General features: G+C 48.2%; 1 protein-coding gene across 1 annotated transcript in view; it reads right to left on the bottom strand.

Moving 5' to 3' along the window:
* Window positions 1-864: 864 nt before the first annotated feature.
* Window positions 865-22,039, bottom strand: part of LOC134407380 (beta-galactosidase-1-like protein 2) — an 80,924-nt gene continuing 59,749 nt past the window's right edge. The window contains exons 12-19 of the mRNA XM_063139120.1: window positions 21,659-21,765; window positions 18,933-19,079; window positions 17,331-17,402; window positions 15,862-15,940; window positions 12,834-12,921; window positions 8,256-8,370; window positions 5,916-6,032; window positions 865-4,116 (exon numbers count right to left, since the gene is read on the bottom strand). Of these exons, the coding sequence (XP_062995190.1) occupies window positions 4,030-4,116; window positions 5,916-6,032; window positions 8,256-8,370; window positions 12,834-12,921; window positions 15,862-15,940; window positions 17,331-17,402; window positions 18,933-19,079; window positions 21,659-21,765 (812 nt within the window). The 3' untranslated portion in view covers window positions 865-4,029. The remainder of the gene's footprint in view (window positions 4,117-5,915; window positions 6,033-8,255; window positions 8,371-12,833; window positions 12,922-15,861; window positions 15,941-17,330; window positions 17,403-18,932; window positions 19,080-21,658; window positions 21,766-22,039) is intronic.

Genomic DNA, 22,039 nt, shown 5'->3' with positions numbered 1-22,039 from the left:
CGTATGGTGCTGTTTTCTGGTTTATCTCTCCCCCCCCCTCCGCCTGCCAAAGCTAATGTAGGAGGATCAGAGTAAGTTATGAATGTTGGCTGAGGATTGTATAAATCCAGCACTTCCGAGGTGTGAAAAATATATTTGTACCCAGGCTATGCCTCTGCTCTCGTTTCTTACAGGAAGCAAGTTCCATACCCTATTCCTGGCTGGCCCAAAGATCAGAGAAAGGGCTGGCCTCCACAGAGAGAACAGCCTACAGTCCTGGACTATACCACAACAGGCTCTAAGATGAGGTAGGGCTGAATGCCTCCCCACCCTGCACCCTCAACACAAAATCCCTGCATAAAGAAAACTAGAATGCTTCTCCCTAAACAACTAATTTTCTATGTGCAGTGCATTTAGGGGATATTTTTATTGTTATCTGAGAAAGCTGTTTATCAGTGATTCCAGCATCTACAGGCTAATGCGGTACAGTCCAGGAACAGCTTGACCTTCTGGTGGTGGGTGTATAATAGCACTTCTACTTGCTGAGTTGCAGAGGCATATTCCCATGATCCAATGCACCACTATTTATAGATGGCTCAAACATCTCATCTAATTTTCACTGCCAGCTAGAGATAGGAGAAATAAACTAATCCGAGCTACGGCCCTGCGCAGGGTTCAAACAAAGCAACATTTGGTGTGATGAAAGCAGGGGGTTGGGAGGAGGGGAGCTTTAAGGAAAGTCGTCTCCAGCTCAATGAATTCTTTTGTGGATCTGGCGCCTGTGTCAATCTTCTGCAAAGTTAAAGACCAAAGAGAGATCCACCCATTCTGCTGCCCCCCCCCCAACAAAACATTCTTCTTTTTTAAAATAAATAAATAAATGCCTCTCTAATTTCTGGTTTTCTTCAAACGCCTAATCAACCCTACTGTATCTTGGCTTTCCTTTTAAAATAAAATAAAGCACAACTGTACCCGTCAGCTGAAGGGAAAATAATATTATCCTGTACAGGAAAATGCACTTTTTTTTTAATTCTTAACATAACTAGGTAAAAAGCATAGACAGTGTGGAATCAAATCTTTCTTTGGACTAATAACAGATCTCTATATATTTCGTGATATTTAAAATAATCATAATCATCATAATAAGAGACTATTTTTTATTTTATTTTATTGTCCATTTATGGCACTATTTATCAAAACAATCAACTGGAGGAAAACCAACCAACCAACCAGGCCTCTAACCAAATAAGGCCCTTGTTTCTAACTATGAAAAAGTCTGCCGTCGTTTTGTTTTGGTGGTGGGAAGTAGTAGACCACGCTTCAAGACTTGACAGAATGGAATTTGGATGTCAGGAATATCTCCCGTAGGCTTTTTACTCAGTTACGACCTGGAGCCTTCAGAAAACGCAACCCAGACCTAGCTTATAAAAGGGAATTGAGAGGTTTTTTCTTTCTTTTTTTAGAAGACTTTAGTTTTCACAATGCAAGAGTTGTTTCCAATGGCTGTCCTCTCCTATTTGCATGTTTGCCTCTTTTATTTATAAGAAGCCAGCCAGGTTGCGGCGAAACATGGAGAGAGAGAAAAAAATCAATCAATCGAAAGGACTCATCCTAAGAAGCTCCCATTTTAGCAAAGGCGCTTTGTTAACGGTGGACTTCAAGCCCCCGGGCATTTGCCGCGGATGCAACAGGAACCCTTCGGCTCCGGGGGTAGGGGCGGGCTAGGGGGTTAGAAATGTTGTGGGTCAGCGGCACACAGTCCAGGTGGAGGATGGGGGTGTGGGGTTGTTTCATTTTTACAGCTGCACTGTCTGCTCTCAAGTTTTAATTCAACTGTATTTAATTTGTTAAATAAAACTCAATATGGTTTTTAACAGCCAGAAGCCCCTTGAAATCTCTCGTGGCTGCGGTCACCACGTCGTTCCTTTAAGGAGGGAAGTGGAGCCAAGACAGACTTGTGGGGGAAAGGCTTCTTGGATGATGATGACCGGAGCAGTTAGTTGCAAGACCAGTTGCCAAATCCAATTTTTCACGATGAGGGAAAAGACAGCCAGTTACAGGCTAGCCGCAGGAGGGATTCGAACCCTTGAGAAACAGGAGAAGGGAATGTTCCGCAAATGCTCACCGCTTCTGGTGGCCTTACTACTGCAGTGTTAGGGCTTATGAATAAAACTTTGACGGGAATCTGTACAAACTCTTGGAAGATTTCAAAGGGGGGGGGGGAAGGAGAGCTCAGAAAAGTGCAGATTATCCCCTAAAGCGTTCCAGATTCTTTTTTACATTAACTGAAAGCTACTTTTTAACAAATGGCCACCTAATGCTGAAAACTGCCTAGCGTTCCAGCATTGAAACGGACGTTGCCTTCTGAGGCTTAACCATTTAAAAATGGGGGCGGCGGGGTGGGATGGTGGGCCGAAGAAGAGCTTACGCTTTCAAACTGACTCTCTAGGAATTCGGTACTGCTCCAGGCCCACTGGTGACAACAGAAGCTGGGGAGAGACTGGTTGAGAACACACACAGGACCTCATTCCCCATGTACGGTGTGCAAGCCTGAAGGCTATGCAGAAAGTAAAGCCTCATCTACCAACGATGCAATACAAGGTGGTAGAATTCCAGACTGCACCATTGCAAATTCTGTCTCGCATGTGAGAGTTAATATTTTTGAATGCTTCCCTACGTAGAAAGCATAATTGATGTAGCCAAGAGAGAAGTATACTCTTCCCCAGTGTCCTAGATTACTGCATGCAGGGAGAGCATTCAAAAACATGACCCCTTCACACACACACACACACACACACACACTGCATTTTGAAGTAGTAATGTCCAGAATTTTATCCCTCATCCTGCAGCATATGTTGATAGGTTCTGATGTTTCCCAAAGAGGGCAACAGCTGGTGCATGTCCCTTGCATAGACCGTATATATCCCTACATAGTGGTGGCATTCAGGATTACATGTGTCGGTTTTTGTTTGACCGAGTGCGTGTGAAGCGGACCCAGCTTTTCTCATTCTTCTGGTGCATTACACTCACCCCCGGGAGGCGGTCAGAAACAGCCGCTCCATCGCGAGGACTCCATGCTGGGTTTTTAAAGTCGACCAGCCGCTTTGCACATGGGAAGGCCTCCCTCCACACAACTACACTTCCCAGCGGCTGCAGGAACTTGTGGTGGGGCGGTAAAGGTATTCAATGCAATGGCAGTCATCCATGTGGTCAGCTGCTCGCCATGTTATCGCGACAGCTCAGAGCGCCTCTCTGCGGCAAGTGCTCTGCGCACGCCCAGGACTGCCCGAAGTACCACCCCATGTGCAAAACGGTCTACGTGCTGTTCAGGTGCAAGCTCCATCCATTTCCGTATGGCTTGCACGGGTGTCCCTGCCCATTGCTGGCATTCATCTGACAAAACAAACCATGGCTCTTTGGGTGCCTTTGGTTAACGATAAAGAACCTGTGATTTGAACTCTTAGGTTAAGCAAAACTTCCGTCCCTACTCAGGCTGGGCAACCAAAGACCTAACCAGGCACCTAAGAATGGAATGAAAGAGTAATGAGGGCTTCGATTGCCTCAAAAGCCCGGCAAGTTCAGCCATTGTAGGGGCCAAACGGAACATTCCTTTCCAAACGGTGAACAAGCAGGTGCCCAATTCAAGTCAAATCATTCGAGACTTTGAATCCAGCGGATCCTTGAGGGCTCTTGCACATTCATTGCCTTGCAAGATTCTCAGCGCCTTTGGTGGTGGTGGTGGTGGTGGGCAAGAGAACCGGCGGTCGAGTTCAACTCCGTTAGGAAAAGATTCCTAGATATTCTCAGTCTCTTTCCCACTACAGGTTATTCAGAGTCAGTCTCCTAAATCCATTGACAAGGTGAGCCTTCGCTGACCAAACCCAGGAAGTTCATTGACAAGGGGCCCGTCTTTTGTAAGGGTCTAGAGGAAGGGAGGATTCGCCTGCATCGAGGCTTCCCCGATTTCGTTTCAGAAGCACCCCTTCAACCAGTGCTTAAGAGGAACCACTTGGGGGAGGGGGTGGAGCAGCCCGGGACACCCTCCCCGGCTCAGCTCACATACTGGATCCTTCCTAGGAAAGGCAGGTCTGTGGACTGGACAATTCGGCCTGCAGCACGCTCTTCAAAAACGACGATCTGGGGAAGAAATGGGGAAGAAAAGGAGTAGCCTTGCACAGACATCAGAACTCACTTCTTTTCTCTTGGCTTTGCACGTGCACAAAGAAATGTACGTGCAACAAATGCGTGCAAGCAAACAAATGTAAGGCATGTCCACCGAGATTATGAGGACGCGGTTGACTTCAGTGTAGGGGGTGGACAATACTGTTAATTTCAGTTTCTCATTTCCCCCCAATCTTAAATTCAATCTGCCCTGTTTCATCACCAGTTTGCAATTGGTGAATCCAATTGAATCCCCCCCAATCCATTATTTTCACTAATATAAACATGCATCACAAAATCTACAGAAGTGTGAATACCAAAGGATAACTGCATTTCAATTTGTGGGTTGATTCAGGAAGTGTGAATTAGGTAGGTTCCCCTTAAAATGAGAACCCCCATCTTTACTTCCATGTTTGGGGTTTACATCTGTTTAATGTTAACAAGAAAATCTTTCTCACGAGGAGGATCAGGTTCAATGAAGTCATGGTGAGGACGGGCCAGTGTTCTCGTTTTCTCATAATTGCATGTAGCCTTTAATTGATTAGAATTGACCCACAACCTGTAAACAACCACCCTAAAAGTTTTAAAGAAGTCATCTTACTCTGTACAGCACCATGTACATTGATGGTGCTATATAAATAAATAATAATAATAAATAATAAAGCATTGATGGTGCTATATAAATAAATAATAATAATCTTCTCTATGGCAATGGTCACACAAAGATGAACTACATTAGATACTGCTGTAGATACAATTAAAGTACACACTTGCTCACATACTCTTTATGTAAAAGACACAAAGTCCCTTTCTACACCTAAGGGTTATCCCAGGAAAATGGAGGGATCGTCCCTGCCTGCTCTCGGGATCCCTTGTGTGTCACTTTCATGCACAGGGATGATCCTGAGATGATCCCTGGAAAAAAGGCAGGTGTAGAAAAGGCCAAAGAGAGTTTAGATGTCTTTCTCATCTAATTCTTTTCTTGGTGAGAGAGAAAAATTAAGACTGCAATCCTATACAGTCCTGGAAATGAGCAAGTAATAGGACTTATTTTTGAGTATACACATATAAGATTGTTTTATGTATACACATATAAGATTGAAAGCACTGTGTGATCATGGACTAGACTATAAAGGCATCCCAGCAAAAGAATGGAAAGGATTCTGGTAATACAGATAAACTGTGCAATTGTACAGTCTTTCCTATTCGCTTCTCGTTCGTTGAGAACAAAACAGGCGTTAAAAAGTTAAGGAAGTATTTAGAGCTGAGCTACACAGGGTGAAACAACGTGCTACATATAAAATAAGACAAAAAGCAGCCAAAAGAGGCTGTGATTTGGAGCTGAGGACCTGGGTGGAACTCTTTCCCTGTTCAACATTACCAGCCACCCTGGAAGCTGAGGTCCACCTGTGTGTTCACCTATGGAATGGCTGCCTTTCATAAAACAGTGCTGCGGCTTTGTTACACGCACTTGCCTGAAACACGCCGTTTGACCCACAGTGAGCAGGAACCAACACGGAGCAGGGCTTGTTGGACTGGACTGCTTCCGAATGCAAAAGCACAAAACCAAATCACCTGCGACAGAGTCTTGTTTTACCTAGGCATGCTTGCCTTTTCAAAGTCAAACTGCACGTGAATGGAATCCCAAAACCAGGAGGTGCTAAAATCCCCCTGGAAGGCGTGCTGCTGATGCCGAGGGAGGTCACTGCAAGTGCTGCGAGCTCTATTTCACCAGGCGCGAAAAAGGAGACGACGTTTCACATCAAGGAACTCACCTCATTGTGCCCTTGCTTGAGCCACGTTGCGGGGAGGTAGAGTGTTTCTTGAGGACCGATTTTCCAGTAGCGACCTAGGTTGCGTCCGTTGATAAACACAGCTCCCTTTTCCCAGCCCTAAGAAAGGAATAGGCTACAATATGCTGGCATTTGGGGCCACGCCGCTTTTTCCCTTAGTCCCACTGGGATGCAGCCTTCGAGGAGTTCTTCAGCGTGGAATGTGGCCCCGGTGCGGACAGAGGTTCAACGCCCCTGGGCTTGGGAAAGAGATTGCACCGCCATCATGCGTACAAGACCTTGGAAAAGGAAAGGAACCTCTCGTGCAAGCACTGAGTCATTACTGACTCTTGGAGGGACGCCAGCTTTCGCTGACGTTTTCTTGGCAGGCCTTATAGCGGGGTGGTTTGCCGTTGCCTTCCCCGGCCGTGATTACCTTTCCCCCAGCTAGCTGGGTACTCATTTTACCGACCTCGGGAGGATGGAAGGCTGAGTTGACCCGAGCCAGCTGCCTGAAACCAGCTTCCGCTGGGATCAAACTCAGGCCGTGGGGAGAGTTTCGGCTGCAGAAACTGCTGCTTTACCGCTCTGCGCCACACGAGGCTCATTACCAGGTGTCAAAATCACATTGGGCTGCGATTGGCACCATCCTTTTCTATGGCTGTTGCAAAGGCTATTTTTAAATAATGAAAAATGTATATTCATTGTTGCAGGTAAGCACCCTGAACAGGGAGTCGGATTTAGATTATTAGAATCACAGAATAGTAGAGTTGGAAGGGGCCTTTAAGGCCATCAAGTCCAACCCCTTGCTCAATGCAGGAATCCACCTTAAAGCATTCCTGACAGATGTCTGTCCAGCTGCCTATTGAAGGCCTGTAGTGTGGGAGAGCCCATAACCTCCCTAGGTCATTGGTTCCATTGTCATTGGTTCCATTGTCAAATTATCAAATTATAATTTTAAAAAACACACAATCTTTACAGTGCAGCAAAAATATTCACTTGCAATATAGAAAACTAGCATCAGCTGGTCCCTCATTTCCCCCTCAAAATTGGGGGCTGGTTGCACGAGCTGATGCACCATTAAGACAATTCCATCTGTGATGCACAACAGATTCAGGTGCACATTATAGTGTTGTTTGGAATCAGGATCATACTACACAATCAAACCAAATCCAGCCAATGTCCTGCACAGCAATGACTCTGATCTGCACCGGGAAGGTCACATGTCTGCCCCAAGCAGTATGCGCAAAGGTAAAAATATCCGCAAAGGGATCGGTTTCGCACATCGCTGGCCGTGATAGCCCAACACTCTTGCCGCCAAAGGGCTTGGACCTAAAAAGAGCCTGCGATCTACCTTCCGGCTCAATGGCTCACCCATATTGTCCTACGTCCCTTCTTAAGAGAACCTCATTTGGTGCAGAGTGGTAAGCGGAAGCTGGTTCTCAGGCAGCCGGCTAAGGTCGACTCAGCCTTCCATCCTTCCGAGGTCGGTAAAATGAGTACCCAGCTAGCTGGGGGGAAGGTAACTGCGGCTGGGGAAGGCAATAGCAAACCACCCCGCTACAAAGTCTACCCAGAAAACGTCAGTGAAAGCAGGCGTCCCTCTAGGAGTCAGCAATGACTCAAGTGCTTTGCACGAGAGGTTCCTTTCCTTTCCTTTCCTTCAGTACAGGAGAGCCTCGTGTGGCGCAGAGTGGTAAGCGGCAGTTACTGCAGCCAAAACTCTCCCCACGGCCTGAGTTCGATCCCAGCGGAAGCTGGTTCTCAGGCAGCCAGGTCAGATCGACTCAGCCTTCCATCCTTCCGAGGTCGGTAAAATCAGTCCCCAGCTAGCTGGGTGAAAGGTAACCGCGACTGGGGAAGGCAATGGCAAACCACCCCGCTACAAAGTCTGCCCAGAAAACGTCAGTGAAAGCAGGCGTCCCTCTAGGAGTCAGCAATGACTCAAGTGCTTTGCACGAGAGGTTCCTTTCCTTTCCTTTCCTTTCCTTTCCTTCAGTACAGGAGAGCTTCGTGTGGCGCAGAGTGGTAAGCAGCAGTTACTGCAGCCAAAACTCTACCCACGGCCTGAGTTCGATCCCAGCGGAAGCTGGTTCTCAGGCAGCCGGGTCAGGTCGACTCAGCCTTCCATCCTTCCGAGGTCGGTAAAATGAGTCCCCAGCTAGCTAACCGCGGCTGGGGAAGGCAATGGCAAACCACCCTGTTACAAAGTCTGCGAATTAAACATCAGCGAAAGCAGGCGTCCCTCTAGGAGTCAGCAATGACTCAAGTGCTTGCACGAGAGGTTCCTTTCCTTTCCTTTCCCTTCTTAAGGCCTCTGAAATGAAAGAATCAGCAACTTACCTCGAGCTTCAAGAAAGTGTCCTGAGGCATATGCTGCACTTGCAGGGTTCCTCGGAAGAACGCCGGGCCCACGGCACTGTCAGGGACGGCGCTCCATGAAAGGGAGGCATGTAGACTGTTGGGAGACAGAAACTGCTGAGAAATGAGAAGCTAGAGCTTCCTTCGACACAGTCAGTGACCTCCAGTGCTGAGAACTCAGTGACCATTCACACAAACAGTTCTGACATGGGGCTTGTCTATACAGCTGGATTACCCCGACCTAAATGCGCATATTCGCGTTTCGGGACAGATGACGCAGCTGAAACTGCGAAGCCATCCGGGGGCAAACCCTAGAAAATCCGCTCCAAAGAAGTCGGGCGTTTACCCTGACTTTCTTGGCAGCGGAAACGGCTCCAAGGCTCCTAAAAACTAAAAAAAAGTTTTAAAAAAACATAAAAATGGGGAAGGGGGAGAGTAGAGGAGCAGTGCCCTTCGCCTCCCCTCTTTTTTATTTTTAATCGTCTAAATCTGTGGAGGTCCGCAGAAACAAATATAAATATAAATGGGAGGACCAGTCAACCCCCATCTGAATATGCAGAGCTCCGGATTTTGGTATCTTTAATTTTTTTAAAAAAGGGGGGAGGGATGGCCCCCCATTCCTTTCCTTCCCCTCCCCCCCCGGGGAGGAACGGCCCCGTTCCTTTCTCCCACCCACCCCGTTTTTCTTTTTTAAGTTTTCAAGAGATGCCGAGCAGGATGAGTTGGGAGGAGCAGTCAACCTCCATCTGAAAAACCACACTTGCCTTCCTTCCCGTGCAACCCCTGGGAAGGAAGGCAAATGTGGGTGTAAGGCGCCTCCTGGCGCCAAAGCGCCTCCCTATAGCCGGGGGCGCAGTTCGATCCTTATGAGTTGACTTCTCCATCAAATAATCACATGGCACTTATATCGCACCAGATGCGCTGGTTGCCTGTGCATTTCTGCACACACACACACACACACACACACACACACAGAGAGACTGAGCAGCCAGCATCCCCACCTGCAAGAAAGCAACGGGAGACGTCAGCGTTTCTTCTCAGGGCTGGGGAATGTCACTTCGTATCTAATCTGATCCATTTCAGTTCTCTGGGGCTGTGTGTATTTTCTTATTAAAAGGCCTCATACATACCCAGAGGCGACAGATATGTAACCAACTCCGGGGCCCTAATCCAATAAAAGGCTTCCCCCGGATGTGCCAAGAACTTTGCGCCGGCGAATTAGGAGACGCTGCGAGAGGTGTGAGGTCGTTGGCTCAGCGGAATCCCCGGCTCCCGGGTGCAATTGCAACACAAACACGTTTTTGAAAATTGCAAATGGATTATCTAACGTAATTTGGGAGAGCGGGAGAGGACACAGTTGGGCCTCGGGCACCGAGCCGGGGCTTTATCTTTGCACGCCCCACAGTCGTCGCTCCCCCACCCCGCCCCCAGCCCTGCGCGCCTCCCTAAGGACCGGTGTAAACAAAACAAAATTATGTTTATATATTAAGCAATTTAAATGGCAAAGAATACAACCAGTCCTGAACAAAACACAACCTTCCTCTTCGGTTAAACGCTATTCCTTTTTTATTAGAGGCAAGAGGCATTTTATCCAATTCTGTTAAAATTGATCCATTTAACGGAAATGAAGGGAAACGCGAGACCGGTGTAGCGGTTGGAACGTTGGACTAGCCCTGGGGAGATCCAGGTTCAAATCCACGCTCAAGACATTTATTTATTTATTTATTTATTACATTTTTATACCGCCCAATAGCCGAGGCTCTCTGACATGAAAGCTTCCTGGGTGACTTAGGGCCAGAGTCTCTCTTTCTCTCTTTCTCTCTCTCTCTCCCACACCTGCCTTGCAGGGTTATTGTAAGGATAAAAGGGGGAGGCAACCATTTACTCTCCTCTGAACTCCTGAGAGGAAGGATGGGACAGAAAGTAATGAGCAAAGCTTTCCCTCGTCTGTCCCCATTTCAAACAACAAGCGGGCGGTTGCATATTTAAGCCTTCCCTCACTAATTCTCCAATATTCCGGAATATCAGGGAGCTCACTAGTCTGATTCCTTCGTGCTGACATGCTAGTTTTCTGCATGCAAAGACTTTTCGCGGCGTAACGACATTCAAGCGTGGACCGCTCCGCCTCAAAATGGCCGAGCTCAGGAAACGCTGCGTCGCTTGTACGCTGCCCTTGAGCGCCCAGGTTCTCGCATCTGGGAGCCGCCTGGACACATGTCTCCAGCAAAAGCATCATCACGTTTGGCTGTTCATGGGAGTGTGACGCCCTGAACGCTGCAAGCCTTTCCTGGCATGTGCTGTCAGCCACGGGGGATAATAAGACCCCTTTGATTCCGCGGGGGGGGGGGGGGGGGAATTACGCGCCTGACGCAGCTGAAGGAACGGTGGCTGCATTATATCACCTGAGCCTGAGACAATCATGCTTCACTGCTCTGTGCTCCAGACTCCCTCACAGAGATTTCCACCTTATTATATTTCTTTACTAATAGTCAGCAGCTGGTAAGCAATTGCAACACCGGTTAATCTGGGTTTCTTTCCGCATAGCAGCACTCTCTCTCTCTCTCTCTCTCTCTCTATCTCTCTCCCCGCATCTCTTTCACTAGCCAAGTGCAACTGCGAACAACTTAAGAGTTAGAAAGCTGGCAAAACGCCATTTGTGGCTGGGTTATTTCTCTGGTTTGTCCGGGAACAGAGAAGCCAGAGTTCCTGGTCCGCATGTCATAATCAATAACCCTGGCTGATTTAGCCACCCCCTTCTTGCAGCGGGAGAGATTGTGCAGCATGCTCACACACAACCATCTGGGTTTTAAAACACCTGGGGTTGTTGTGATGTGTGAACTGGACCAGTGCCTTCACGTCCTGCTTGCAGGCTTTCTAAATGCAACGGATTGGCAGGCCTAGATGGACCTTTGAACTAAATCCAGCAGGGATCATTTATTTATTTATTACATTTATTACGTTTATACACCGCCCCATAGCCGAAGCTCCCTGGGTGCTTTACAAAATCTCTGGGCACTTTACAAAAATTACATGGTCTTATGGCCATGATGCCTGTGTACAGAGTTAGTACGCAGAGAGAGAGAGACATTGCTTTAAAGATCTGCCTGTGGGCTTCCCAAAGGCATCTGGCTAGGGACGCAGGACCCGTTGGGCATTCCAGTCTGATCCCGCAGGGCCTTCTCAAGGAGGGGATTTCGAGGCTAGGCCTGCAGTCGCATGAGGGGAGCGCAGCTCGCCAACTTTGCACTGTGCCGTGCCAGATATTTATTTATTTATTATTTATTAATTTAGAATATTTATATACCGCTCCCCATTGAAAAATTTCGGAGCGGTGTACAAGGTAAAATGAAAATAAAAACAGAATAAAAACAGTTAAAACAAAATTTAAAAGAAGCAATAACAGTAATCCAAGGCTGCATGTTAAAGAAAGGCTTCTTGGAATAAAGATGTTTTCAGGAGGCGCCGAAAGGAGTACAAGGTCGGCGCCTGCCTGACCTCCAGAGGCAGGGAGTTCCACAGGAGGGGCGCCACCACGCTGAAGGCTCTTCCCCCGGTGGATTCCAATCGGAGGATGGATCTATGTGGAACCAACCAGGAGCAGGCCCTCGGATGACCTCAGTGACCGGGCAGGTTGGTAAGAGAGAAGGCGCTCTCTCAGGTATCCTGGTCCCAAGTTGTTTAGGGCTTTGTACACAAGTACAAGAACCTTAAACCTGGCAAATACACAAATGCAGCTGCATGTTTCCCTGACGGGAGCCTCGCTTATGATCAACCTGCCCTGTGTCAGCTATGTTGGTTCCCTTTTTGCCGCCAAGGCCCAGTTGGAGGTGCTGATCCTAACCCCGAAAGGGCTTGGGACTCACATCCTGAAAAACGACCACTTCTCTCTGAACGGGGCCACACGTCAACGGAGATCAGGTCAGCCGGCGCGGCTCGCTGTTCCGTCCTATGTTTTCCCCATCGGTGTGTTAAGTCAGCCTTGGTGGTGCCGGATGCTAGAACCCCCAGCCAAAGCGTAAACTTGGTGGCACTGGATGCTAGAACCCCCAGCAAAAGCTAGAACCCCAGCCAAAGCGTAACCTTGGTGGCGCCGGATGCTAGAACCTGCAGGCAAAGCTAGAACCCCCAGCAAAAGCGTAAACTTGGTGGTGCCGGATGCTAGAACCCCCAGCCAAAGCTAGAACCCCCAGCCAAAGCGTAAACTTGGTGGTGCCGGATGCTAGAACCCCCAGCCAAAGCTAGAACCCCCAGCCAAAGCGTAACCTTGGTGGCGACGGATGCTAGAACCCCCAGCCAAAGCGTAACGTCCTGGCTCAAATGGAAACGGGGAAAGGCTGGAATCCAGGTATTAGTCAGGAGGGGCCGCTGCAGCGCTCTGCGTGTTTCTGCTTGAGCTATCTGGCGGGCAGGATTTGTCCGCCTGATCCCTTGCCAGATGCCGGCTTGCTGGCAGGTGCAGTTGCTAACTAGGTTTTGTACCTCTGCCAAATGCGTTTGCTGTAAATGAGGGAAAGAGGAAAACAAATAACTACAACGGGGGTTGGATATCACCATGCAAACCTTTGCACGAAGCTAGGTTTCATCTCCAAGCTGTAAATCTTGAAGTTCCTCAAGGAGGTATCGTTGAGAAAGATGTCGCCAATTAAGCCTGCAAGAGAAACGAGAGTAAATGCCGGGCTGAGCCGCAGCCAGGCTGATGGATCGCCTTTGGAAGAGGAGGGAACGGCGAGTGGCCGAAAGCAGCAGCCCTCCTCGACGGGAGAATTAGGGACCTGGCGGTCCCCACCGTTCCTACAGACTGAGAGGGGGCTCAGGCCGTGTTTGGGGGCTCGTTTGCACCAGCCGCAGCGTTGACCGCACAGCAAGTGGAACAGCCATTGTCTTTGATTCTCCCCCCAGCTGAAGAATAATTGCTGGCACCTAAGCTGGGTTTTGAGTCCTGCTAAGGGTACGCAGGGCGATGCCTCTCTGAGAAGCAGCAGATCAACCGCCTAAGCTGTCAAAAAGGAAACGCAGAGCCGCTGCCGGCATCTACAGCGTCACTTTAGCCCGAAGGCTTGAGCGTACCCTGGTGGGGTTTTTCATTTCTCCCCTTCCCCCCCACACCCCCGCCCTTTAAAATGACAAGATCGCTGTGCCACCTCTCGAACCGCTTCAGAAATTCTGACGGTAACCTGTTTGCTATGCGGTATGAGCAGCTGGGCGTAGGAACGCTACTGCACAACTCCAAAACCTCTTTACCACGAACAAAACCTCTTTGCTAGTTGCACAGTTCTTTGACTCTGGGCTCTCGCTCTCTTCCACAAGTTTCCAAGCTGCTCTAAAGACTAAATTAGTCTCAGAAGAGGTGCGGGGTTCAAAGTAAACGTAGCCAATGTCCCCCCACCCACCCCTGGACAAATAAATTGGAGGGAAGGGGAAAATTTTATGTATTTATTTATTTATTTATTGCATTTCTATACCGCCCAATAGCCGGAGCTCTCTGGGCGGTTCGCAAAAAGAGTTTGGGTGCAAATCTGAAAAGCACACTAGACGTTGTCTAGATCAGCCTTCCTCAACCTGGGGCGCTCCAGATGTGTTGGACTACAACTCCCAGAATGCCCCAGCCAGGCTGGCTGGGGCATTCTGGGAGATGCAGTCCAACACATCTGGAGCACCCCAGGTTGAGGAAGGCTGGCCTAGATGGATACATCATAAATCACCCATAAAGGCTGTAGCGGAGGAAGAAATAATGCCAGAGATTCCCCTCCTTTCCAAGCTGGAGCAGAGTTCAACAACGCTCCGCTCCGAGAACGGATTTTCCATGCTTTGGTTCCCCACTCCAAGTCAATCCACATCATCCAGAAAGCCAGCCGAGGGGGCTTCATGCCTAAAGCAGACTCAGGATTGCAGCACTACACTCGAGAAGAGCCGCAAACAACCTTCACGTTAAATCACAGCAAATCGGGCGTCACTGCACAAGCTGTACCCAAATCCCCAAGCGAGCGGCTCCGTACGGCTTGCCGTTCTCCTGACGTCCACTCATCCGTTCTCGTAGCCAGCTGCAAAAGCTACAGCAATTGACTAAGCGTTAGGTGACGGAAGCAAAAACGGTGAAAAAGCACCTCTGGTAGGCCTGCCGAATCACACCTTGAAAGGGCCTTTTCTGGGGTGGCACCCTGGTTGTGGAAGACCCTATCATGGGAAAGCTACCCGGTGCCAAGCCAAATCTATCCTGTTTACTTGGGCCTTCGGTAGGTCATTTTGATGTTCATTCTAGTTTGGTGTTTGGGGTGGGGACAGGTTGGGTCTAGTCTGGCTTTGTGAGTAGCTGAATTTCTGGGAGCTGAATTACTGTGGTTGCTGCTTTTATCTAGGGCCTTAGCTAGATAGGGCGAAATCCCAGGGTGATCCCCAGGATCGTCCCTGTGTGTCCACATGATTCACAGGGGATCCCAGGATTAAGGAGCGGTGAACCCTCCCTTACCCTGGAGTCTCGCCCTCGCCTTTGAGTCCGCTTTTTCCACAGTCTCGGGATGGTCCCAAGATCATGGAACGTGTGGGTGGACATCGCGGGTTGTCCTGGTTCCTCGCGAGGAGCCGGGACCCGCGCATGAGGCGCAGAGCTTCTCAGGAGCTCTGTGCCCATCGTATATGCGGTGGGGAGAAATTAAGTTTAATTTTTTTAAAAAAACTACCTTTCTGCGCATGAGCGTTGGTGCGCTCTTCCTCTTTAAGAAAATAAATTAAAAATGGCGGCCATGACGTCCTTGCCCTCCGACATCGTCACGCGCTGCGTATAAACAGAGGGGAAAATCTTGCGATAAAAATATCGCAAGATCTTCACCCCCTCCATCCCGCTAGGTCTAGTGGAGGCCTAGATTTGGCATCCAGACATCCACAAGTGAATAGCAAAACACAGCTCTGTATCCTATCTATCACTGCTAGACAGAGACCTACTGTGACGGTGGGCATCAAAATGGCCAAGCCTCAGTTCTCTGTCTGTAAACTGCACAATTCACATCCTACTTCCCAAGCCATAACAAGGCTGCGGATGCCATTTATAATTACCGACAGGTAGCTATGAACAAGGTCATTGTATGCTGGCATTCTGATAAGAGCGCAGGAAAAGCACAGAATGTAAAAAAAAAATAATAATAATCAGCCCATTTATTTATTTATTTATTTTTAACACAAGTTTCTACCTCTTTATGAATGCAAAGATATTGAAAGTGTGTTGGCAACACCTGCTGAAACTTCAGAAGCCAGAGAACGGCTGGAATAAGATTCCCAGCAGCTGGAGACAGGGTTTGAATGCTTCTTGCTGCTCCCCCCGTGACTAGCGTTAGAATAAATTATGCAAAACAAGAGAAATTAGGCAAATTTGCATGAGTTATTTGGGTCATTTGGGACAGGTCACAGGACTCAGCCTTGAGACTGCCTAGATGGAGAATTTATTTATTTATTTGGGTTTTGTTTTTTAAAGCATGGAGTTAAACAGAGCCTTGCTTGCTAACTCTTTGCGATGGAAAATGTATTGTGAAACACTGCTGTAAACAGTGATTATTGTGAGATAAAAGTCACGACGGTAGAAAATAGCACGGCCCACCTTTCCGCTGATCATTCAGCTTATGCCCGTAGTTGACTCGCCCGCAGTTCTCTACTAGGAGTCGAAGTTGTCTGTACCCCTGTACGGGATGGAAAAGGACAGTGTGGGACGCAAGGAAAAAGCAGGTAGAGAGATATGAAGAAATATGAGCAAGGAGAGAAGCCAGCCAAATTACTCTAGAGAGGAGAACAGCACCAGATGGCTGTTCTGCAGCTTAGGGTGAAGACAGATGTTAACATTGGATTGAGCTTAATGAGGGTATTTCAAGAGCAGTCTCACTGCACTAAAAATGTTATATTTGTCTTCACCCTAATGGACGTAAAGCACTATATCTGTCTTCGCCCTAACATACCTATTCCGCTCCAAGGCTGAGCTCTAAAATTCTGCAACCTTGAAGCAGCAGCTGTCTGGGCATTGTTTGGTTTTGGCCAACAATGGAATGGTTAAGAAAACTCTTCCCTGCCCCCCTCTCCAATTTATATAGCAGTTTTGGACTCAACACATCCCCCAACCCCCCCATTTCCTTTTTAAAAAACGCAAAACACAAAACGATCTGGTAACAAATGAAAGGATCAATACATGGATGTTCATGCAGTGCTTTAAAAATTAAAAATTAAAAAAAAGGAGGCCGACAGCCTGACTGAAGCACAGGGGAAGAGCAGAACTGACAGCTAAGTTGGTACACACATCAATCATTTCAGCACTGACAAAGGCAGGCTCACACATATTACATCTGTCTTCATGTTTGGGCACTAGGATCAGGGAGCGATTGCAGCCGACACTATAAATGGCTGGGGCAGCAAGCTTTAATGGGTTTAACCAGCAGCTTGTTTTTTTTCTAATTGGTATTAGGGGACAACTTCAACTGGGGATGGGGAAATTTTAGCCAGTGGAGTTTAGCAGGGTTAAGGCTGCAATCCTAAACACAGTTACTAGAGGGTCAGTCCCAGTGAAGTCAAAGGGACTTCCTTCTGAGAAAAGGAGTGTAGGATTGTGTTGTATGGACACAACATTTTAGGGACCTTTCATTTTTGTTCAAGAGCCTCGTGTGGCGCAGAGCGGTAAAGCAGCAGTTTCTGCAGCTGAAACTCTCCCCACGGCCTGAGTTCGATCCCAGTGGAAGCTGGTTTCAGGCAGCCAGCTCGGGTCGACTCAGCCTTCCATCCTCCCGAGGTCGGTAAAATGAGTACCCAGTTAGCTGGGGGAAAGGTAATCACGGCCGGGGAAGGCAACGGCAAACCACCCCGCTATAAGGTCTGCCAAGAAAATGTCAGCGAAAGCTGGCATCCCTCCAAGAGTCAGTAACGACTCAGTGCTTGCACGAGAGGTTCCTTTCCTTTCCTTCTTCATTTTTGTTACTTCTGGTTTCATTCCAGCTTTTCCTCCTGGCACAGAGAACGTTTGGGTAAAAGATAAAAACGACACTTTCGCCTGTAACTCTCACACCCTGCATTCTCCCGACTGCTTACCTGTCCGTTAGGAATTGACAGTTCCTGCGTGGTGTAATCAAGGTAGCCAATAAACAGGGTATTAACAAACACCTGCAGGAAAGAAACAGCCAGAGCCTCATTTGTCAATCAGAAAAAGCCAGAGGATTAGAGGAGGATTTAGGGGCTGGAGAAAGGGTGGAGCAGGGCTACCAGGCGCGAATTGAGACTGCTGGGGTTTCTTCCAAGCTTTGACGGTAAGCTTATTATTATAATCATTTTAACAGCAGCATTTACAAAAAGAAGGGGAAAAAACTTTAATAAAGAATCCAGATGATCCGGCATCTGTAGTTACGGCTAGATGGCTACGTACATCCAAGGCCAGAAAAAAAAGGAGAAATATTTTTTTACCTTTCTCAGCATCGCTCTGAATCAATATATTTTGTTTTAAACAGGTATGTAGTCTAGTGCTTTCTAAAGTATGCTCTGTGGCATCTTGAGGTTCTTCAGAAGTTAAAGGATGGCTTTTTTTAAAAAAAAGAGTGTAGAGCAGGGAATAGGTTTACCGGTAAACCTATTCTCATGGAGAATAGTTTTACCAACACCTGTTTGCTATGATACCGAAGTGGAGCCTCTCTGTTCAGAGGTAGTATATCTTTGTCCTCAAACCCTAGAGAAAGGCCCTGATCTTCAGGAACCATATTTGTGAAGCTGATCTGAATAAACAGTGTCTCCTGCAGTATCTGGATGGCCACTGCTTGAAACAGACTGCAGGACCAGACGGCCCTCGGTCCAATCCGCTACACCTGCCCTTACATTCACGCCTTCTGTGTAGCAGCTGCCCAGCAACAGCGTAGCGATGCAATCGGTTTAGACACATGTTGAACTGATGACATTCACATGCTGACGCAAACCTAGGTTCTACGCAGAATGGAGGCGTGCAAAGCAAACGGGACCTCAGTGATTCAGCACATCGTTACTCCAAGAGGAACACTCCATCCAGGGGTGACCTTAAGAGTCAGTGTCTTGGAATCATAGAACAGCAGAGTTGAAAGGGGTCTATAAGGTCATCAAGTCCAACCCTTTCTCAGTGCAGGAATCCACCTTAAAGTATCCCTGACAGATGGCTCTCCAGCTGCCTCTTGAATGCCTCTAGTGTGGGAGAGCCCACAACCTCCCTAGGTCATTGGTTCCATTGCCATACTGCTCTAACAGTCAGGAAGTTTTTCCTGATGTCCAGCCGGAATCGGGCTACCTGTAACTTGAGCCCGTTATTCCGTGTCCTGCACCCTGGGAGGATCGATAAAAGATCCTGGCCCTCCTCTGTGTGACAACCTTTCAAGTACTTGAAGAGTGCTATCATGTTTCCCCTCCGTCTTCTCTTCTCAAGGCTAAACATGCCCAGTTCTTTCAGTCTCACCTCACAGGGCTTTGTTTCCAGACCCCTGATCTTCCTCGTTGCCCTCCTCTGACCCCCTTCCAGCTTGTCTGCTTCTTGAAGTGTGGTGCCCAGAACTGGATGTAATACTCAAGGTGAGGCCTGACCAGTGCTGAATAGAGGGGAACCAGGACCTTGCACAATTTGGATCCCCCCTCCCCGATCCCCAGGCTAAGCGGTTAACCCGTATTGACTACGTTCTCCACCTGTGCTCTGTCCCGGACGTGGCCTCGGGAATCCAGCTTCCCTCCTCCGGGTATGACAGCCTCATAGAGCGTATACCCAAAGGCCTGCCCGTTCCCATTGTTCACCGGGAGGTTCTCCATGTTAATGGGTTGCTCCGACTTGATGGGCTGCAAAGCAAAAATCACAAAACTTTACAACAGGATCTTCAGCATGTTTACTCAGAATTCAGCTTCACTCAGCTCAAAGGGACTTTTTCTCAAATCAGCGTGAGCAGGTTTGCAGGCTTATGGCACCCCATTCCTGTGGGAGGGGAGAGCAGTCAAAACTCACCTTGGGCCACTCCATTAGGGGAGGCTCCATAGTTATTATTATTATTATTATTATTATTATTTATTTATTTATTTATTTATATAGCACCATCAATGTACATGGTGCTGTACAGAGTAAAACAATAAATAGCAAGACCCTGCCGCATAGGCTTACATTCTAATAAAATCATAATAAAACAATAAGAAGGGGAAGAGAACGCACCAAACAGGCAGTATAAAAGTCAGAACAAAATCAGGTTTTAAAAGCTTTAGGAAAAAGAAAAGTTTTTAGTTGAGCTTTAAAAGCTGCGATTGAACTTGTAGTTCTCAAATGTTCTGGAAGAGAGTTCCAGGCATAAGGGGCAGCGGAAGAAAATGGACGAAGCCGAGCAAGGGAAGTAGAGACCCTTGGGCAGGCGAGAAACATGGCATCAGAGGAGCGAAGAGCACGAGCGGGGCAATAGTGTGAGATGAGAGAGGAGAGACAGGAAGGAGCTAGACTGTGAAAAGCTTTGTAGGTCAACAGGAGAAGTTTAAATTGGATTCTGAGATGAACTGGAAGCCAATGAAGAGATTTCAGAAGTGGAGTAACATGGTCAGAGCAGCGAGCCAAGAAGATGATCTTAGCAGCAGAGTGGTGAACAGAAACCAATGGACTGATGTGAGAAGAAGGAAGGCCAGTGAGAAGAAGGTTGCAGTAGTCCAACCGAGAAATAACCAATGCATGAACAAGAGTCTTGGCAGAAGAGACAGACAAAAATGATCGAATCCTGGCAATATTATACAGGAAAAAATGACAGGATTTAGCTACTGTCTCAATATGAGGAATAAAGGAGAGCGAGGAATCAAATATAAAGCCAAGACTTTAGTTCAGTGTGACAGAGCACCTGCTTCCCATGCAGAAGGTCGCAGGTTCAATCCCCGGCTTCTCCAGGAAGGGCAAGAAAAATAATCCTACCTGAAACCCTGGAGAGCCGCTGCTGCCAGTCAGTGTCGACAATACTGGGACTAGAGGGACCAATGCCCTGACTCGGTATAAGGCAGCTTCCTATGTTCCGTTCATGTTGCTTGTCTCACATGCTCAGATAACGGACAAATCGAACCCAAATCTTGGATAACAGCTGCCACACCCACACAGACACCCACCCACCCCTCGTTCCCTTCTCACTTGGAGACTTGCAGCCCAACGTGTGAAACAGGAGTATTGTGTTTGAGGAGAAGTGGGGCTCGTCTACACCAAGCAGGATATCCCACTATGAAAGTGGTATGAAAGCGGTATATAAAAGGCAAGAGCCACACGACTGCTTCATAGCAGTATTGAAGTGCACTGCAGCATCTCCACTACTGCTTTATAGTGGTACTGAAGTGCTCTGACAACTGTTGGGACCCATGACGCAGCTACACCAAGCAGGGTATTGCACGATGAAAGTGGTATGAAAGCGGTATATGACATGTGTCTATGAGCCTCGTGTGGCGCAGAGCGGTAAAGCAGCAGTTTCTGCAGCCAAAACTCTCCCCACGGCGTGAGTTTGATCCCAGCGGAAGCTGGTTTCAGGCAGCTGGCTCGGGTCAACTCAGCCTTCCATCCTCCCGAGGTCAGTAAAATGAGTACCCAGCTAGCTGGGGGAAAGGTAATAACAGCCGGGAAGGCAACGGCAAACCACCCCGCTATAAGGCCAAGAAAACGTCAGCGAAAGCTGGCGTCCCTCCAAGAGTCAGTAATGACTCAGTGCTTGCACGAGAGGTTCCTTTCCTTTCCTCCAATGGGCCCCAACAGTTGCTAGGGCACTTCAATACTGCTATAAAGCAGTACTGTGGCTCCTGCCTTTTATATACCGCTTTCATACTGGAATATCCTGCTTGGTGTGGATGAGCCCGTGGAGCGGCGCAAAAGAGGTTCTATCTGTAGTGTCTGTGCAGAAACAAGGGACATGGTTCTCTCTTGTGAAACGTTGGGCGAGATGAGGCGTTGTTTGGAGCACAGGATGGCAAGGGCTGGGAAACGGATTGTTTTTCTCAACATTGCATGGTCTCTCAGCTAGTAGGAACTCACAAGCATCCTTCCACTACACACACACACACAGAGACACACAAGAATCGAGCTGTTGTGACTGTTCCAAGGTTCGCCTCTCCACTGGACTGGGAGCAACTCTGGGCCGTGCGTTCTGGGTGATGGGTTAACCATCCCAGCCACCTACCTTCGCCGGGTTCGAAGTTACAGCAGCTGCGACAATAATTTGGTAAATCGGGTGGCACGTGACCATCAGGGCTTATTGACCACCTTCGTGTCATGCAAACTGGCCCGAAATGTGAATCCTGAGACTTTTCATGATAAGCTGGGGCACAGTTCTGGGTTAGCTCCCCACCACCAAAAACTAGAGGAACCCCCTCCTCACCCCCCACCCCTGCTACCCTCTCCAGAGTAGTGCAGTACTCACCTCAACCAGAGATGGCAGCACCTCCCATAAAGAGAGATACTGCTGCATCACGATAGCCCCATACGATGCCTTATTTAAACCTAAAGGAGGCAGAGGCTGCGTGTTCCCTTTAAAAAGAGAAAAAAGAAAAGGAAATGGAATGAAATAAGGTGCACAGTCACATGCAGTATCGGCGGAGTGGCTTCTCAAGTCCAGGGCTGCCCCAAATCGCTCCTGGCTTGAAATTAGCCTAAAATATCTCCGAATTTCTGTTTTTCTAGATGCTGCCCACAACTCTACCGTTCTCCATATGTCCACACTGCCATCTGCCCTCAGTCGTCTTTGGCCTTAACAGCCCTCGCTATGGGTTTAATCCAACAGACCGTGGAGACCCACGTGCCT

Source organism: Elgaria multicarinata, chromosome 12, assembly GCF_023053635.1.
Source record: "Elgaria multicarinata webbii isolate HBS135686 ecotype San Diego chromosome 12, rElgMul1.1.pri, whole genome shotgun sequence".
NCBI classification, from domain to species: domain Eukaryota; kingdom Metazoa; phylum Chordata; class Lepidosauria; order Squamata; family Anguidae; genus Elgaria; species Elgaria multicarinata.
This window is presented reverse-complemented; position numbering and strand designations above follow the sequence as displayed.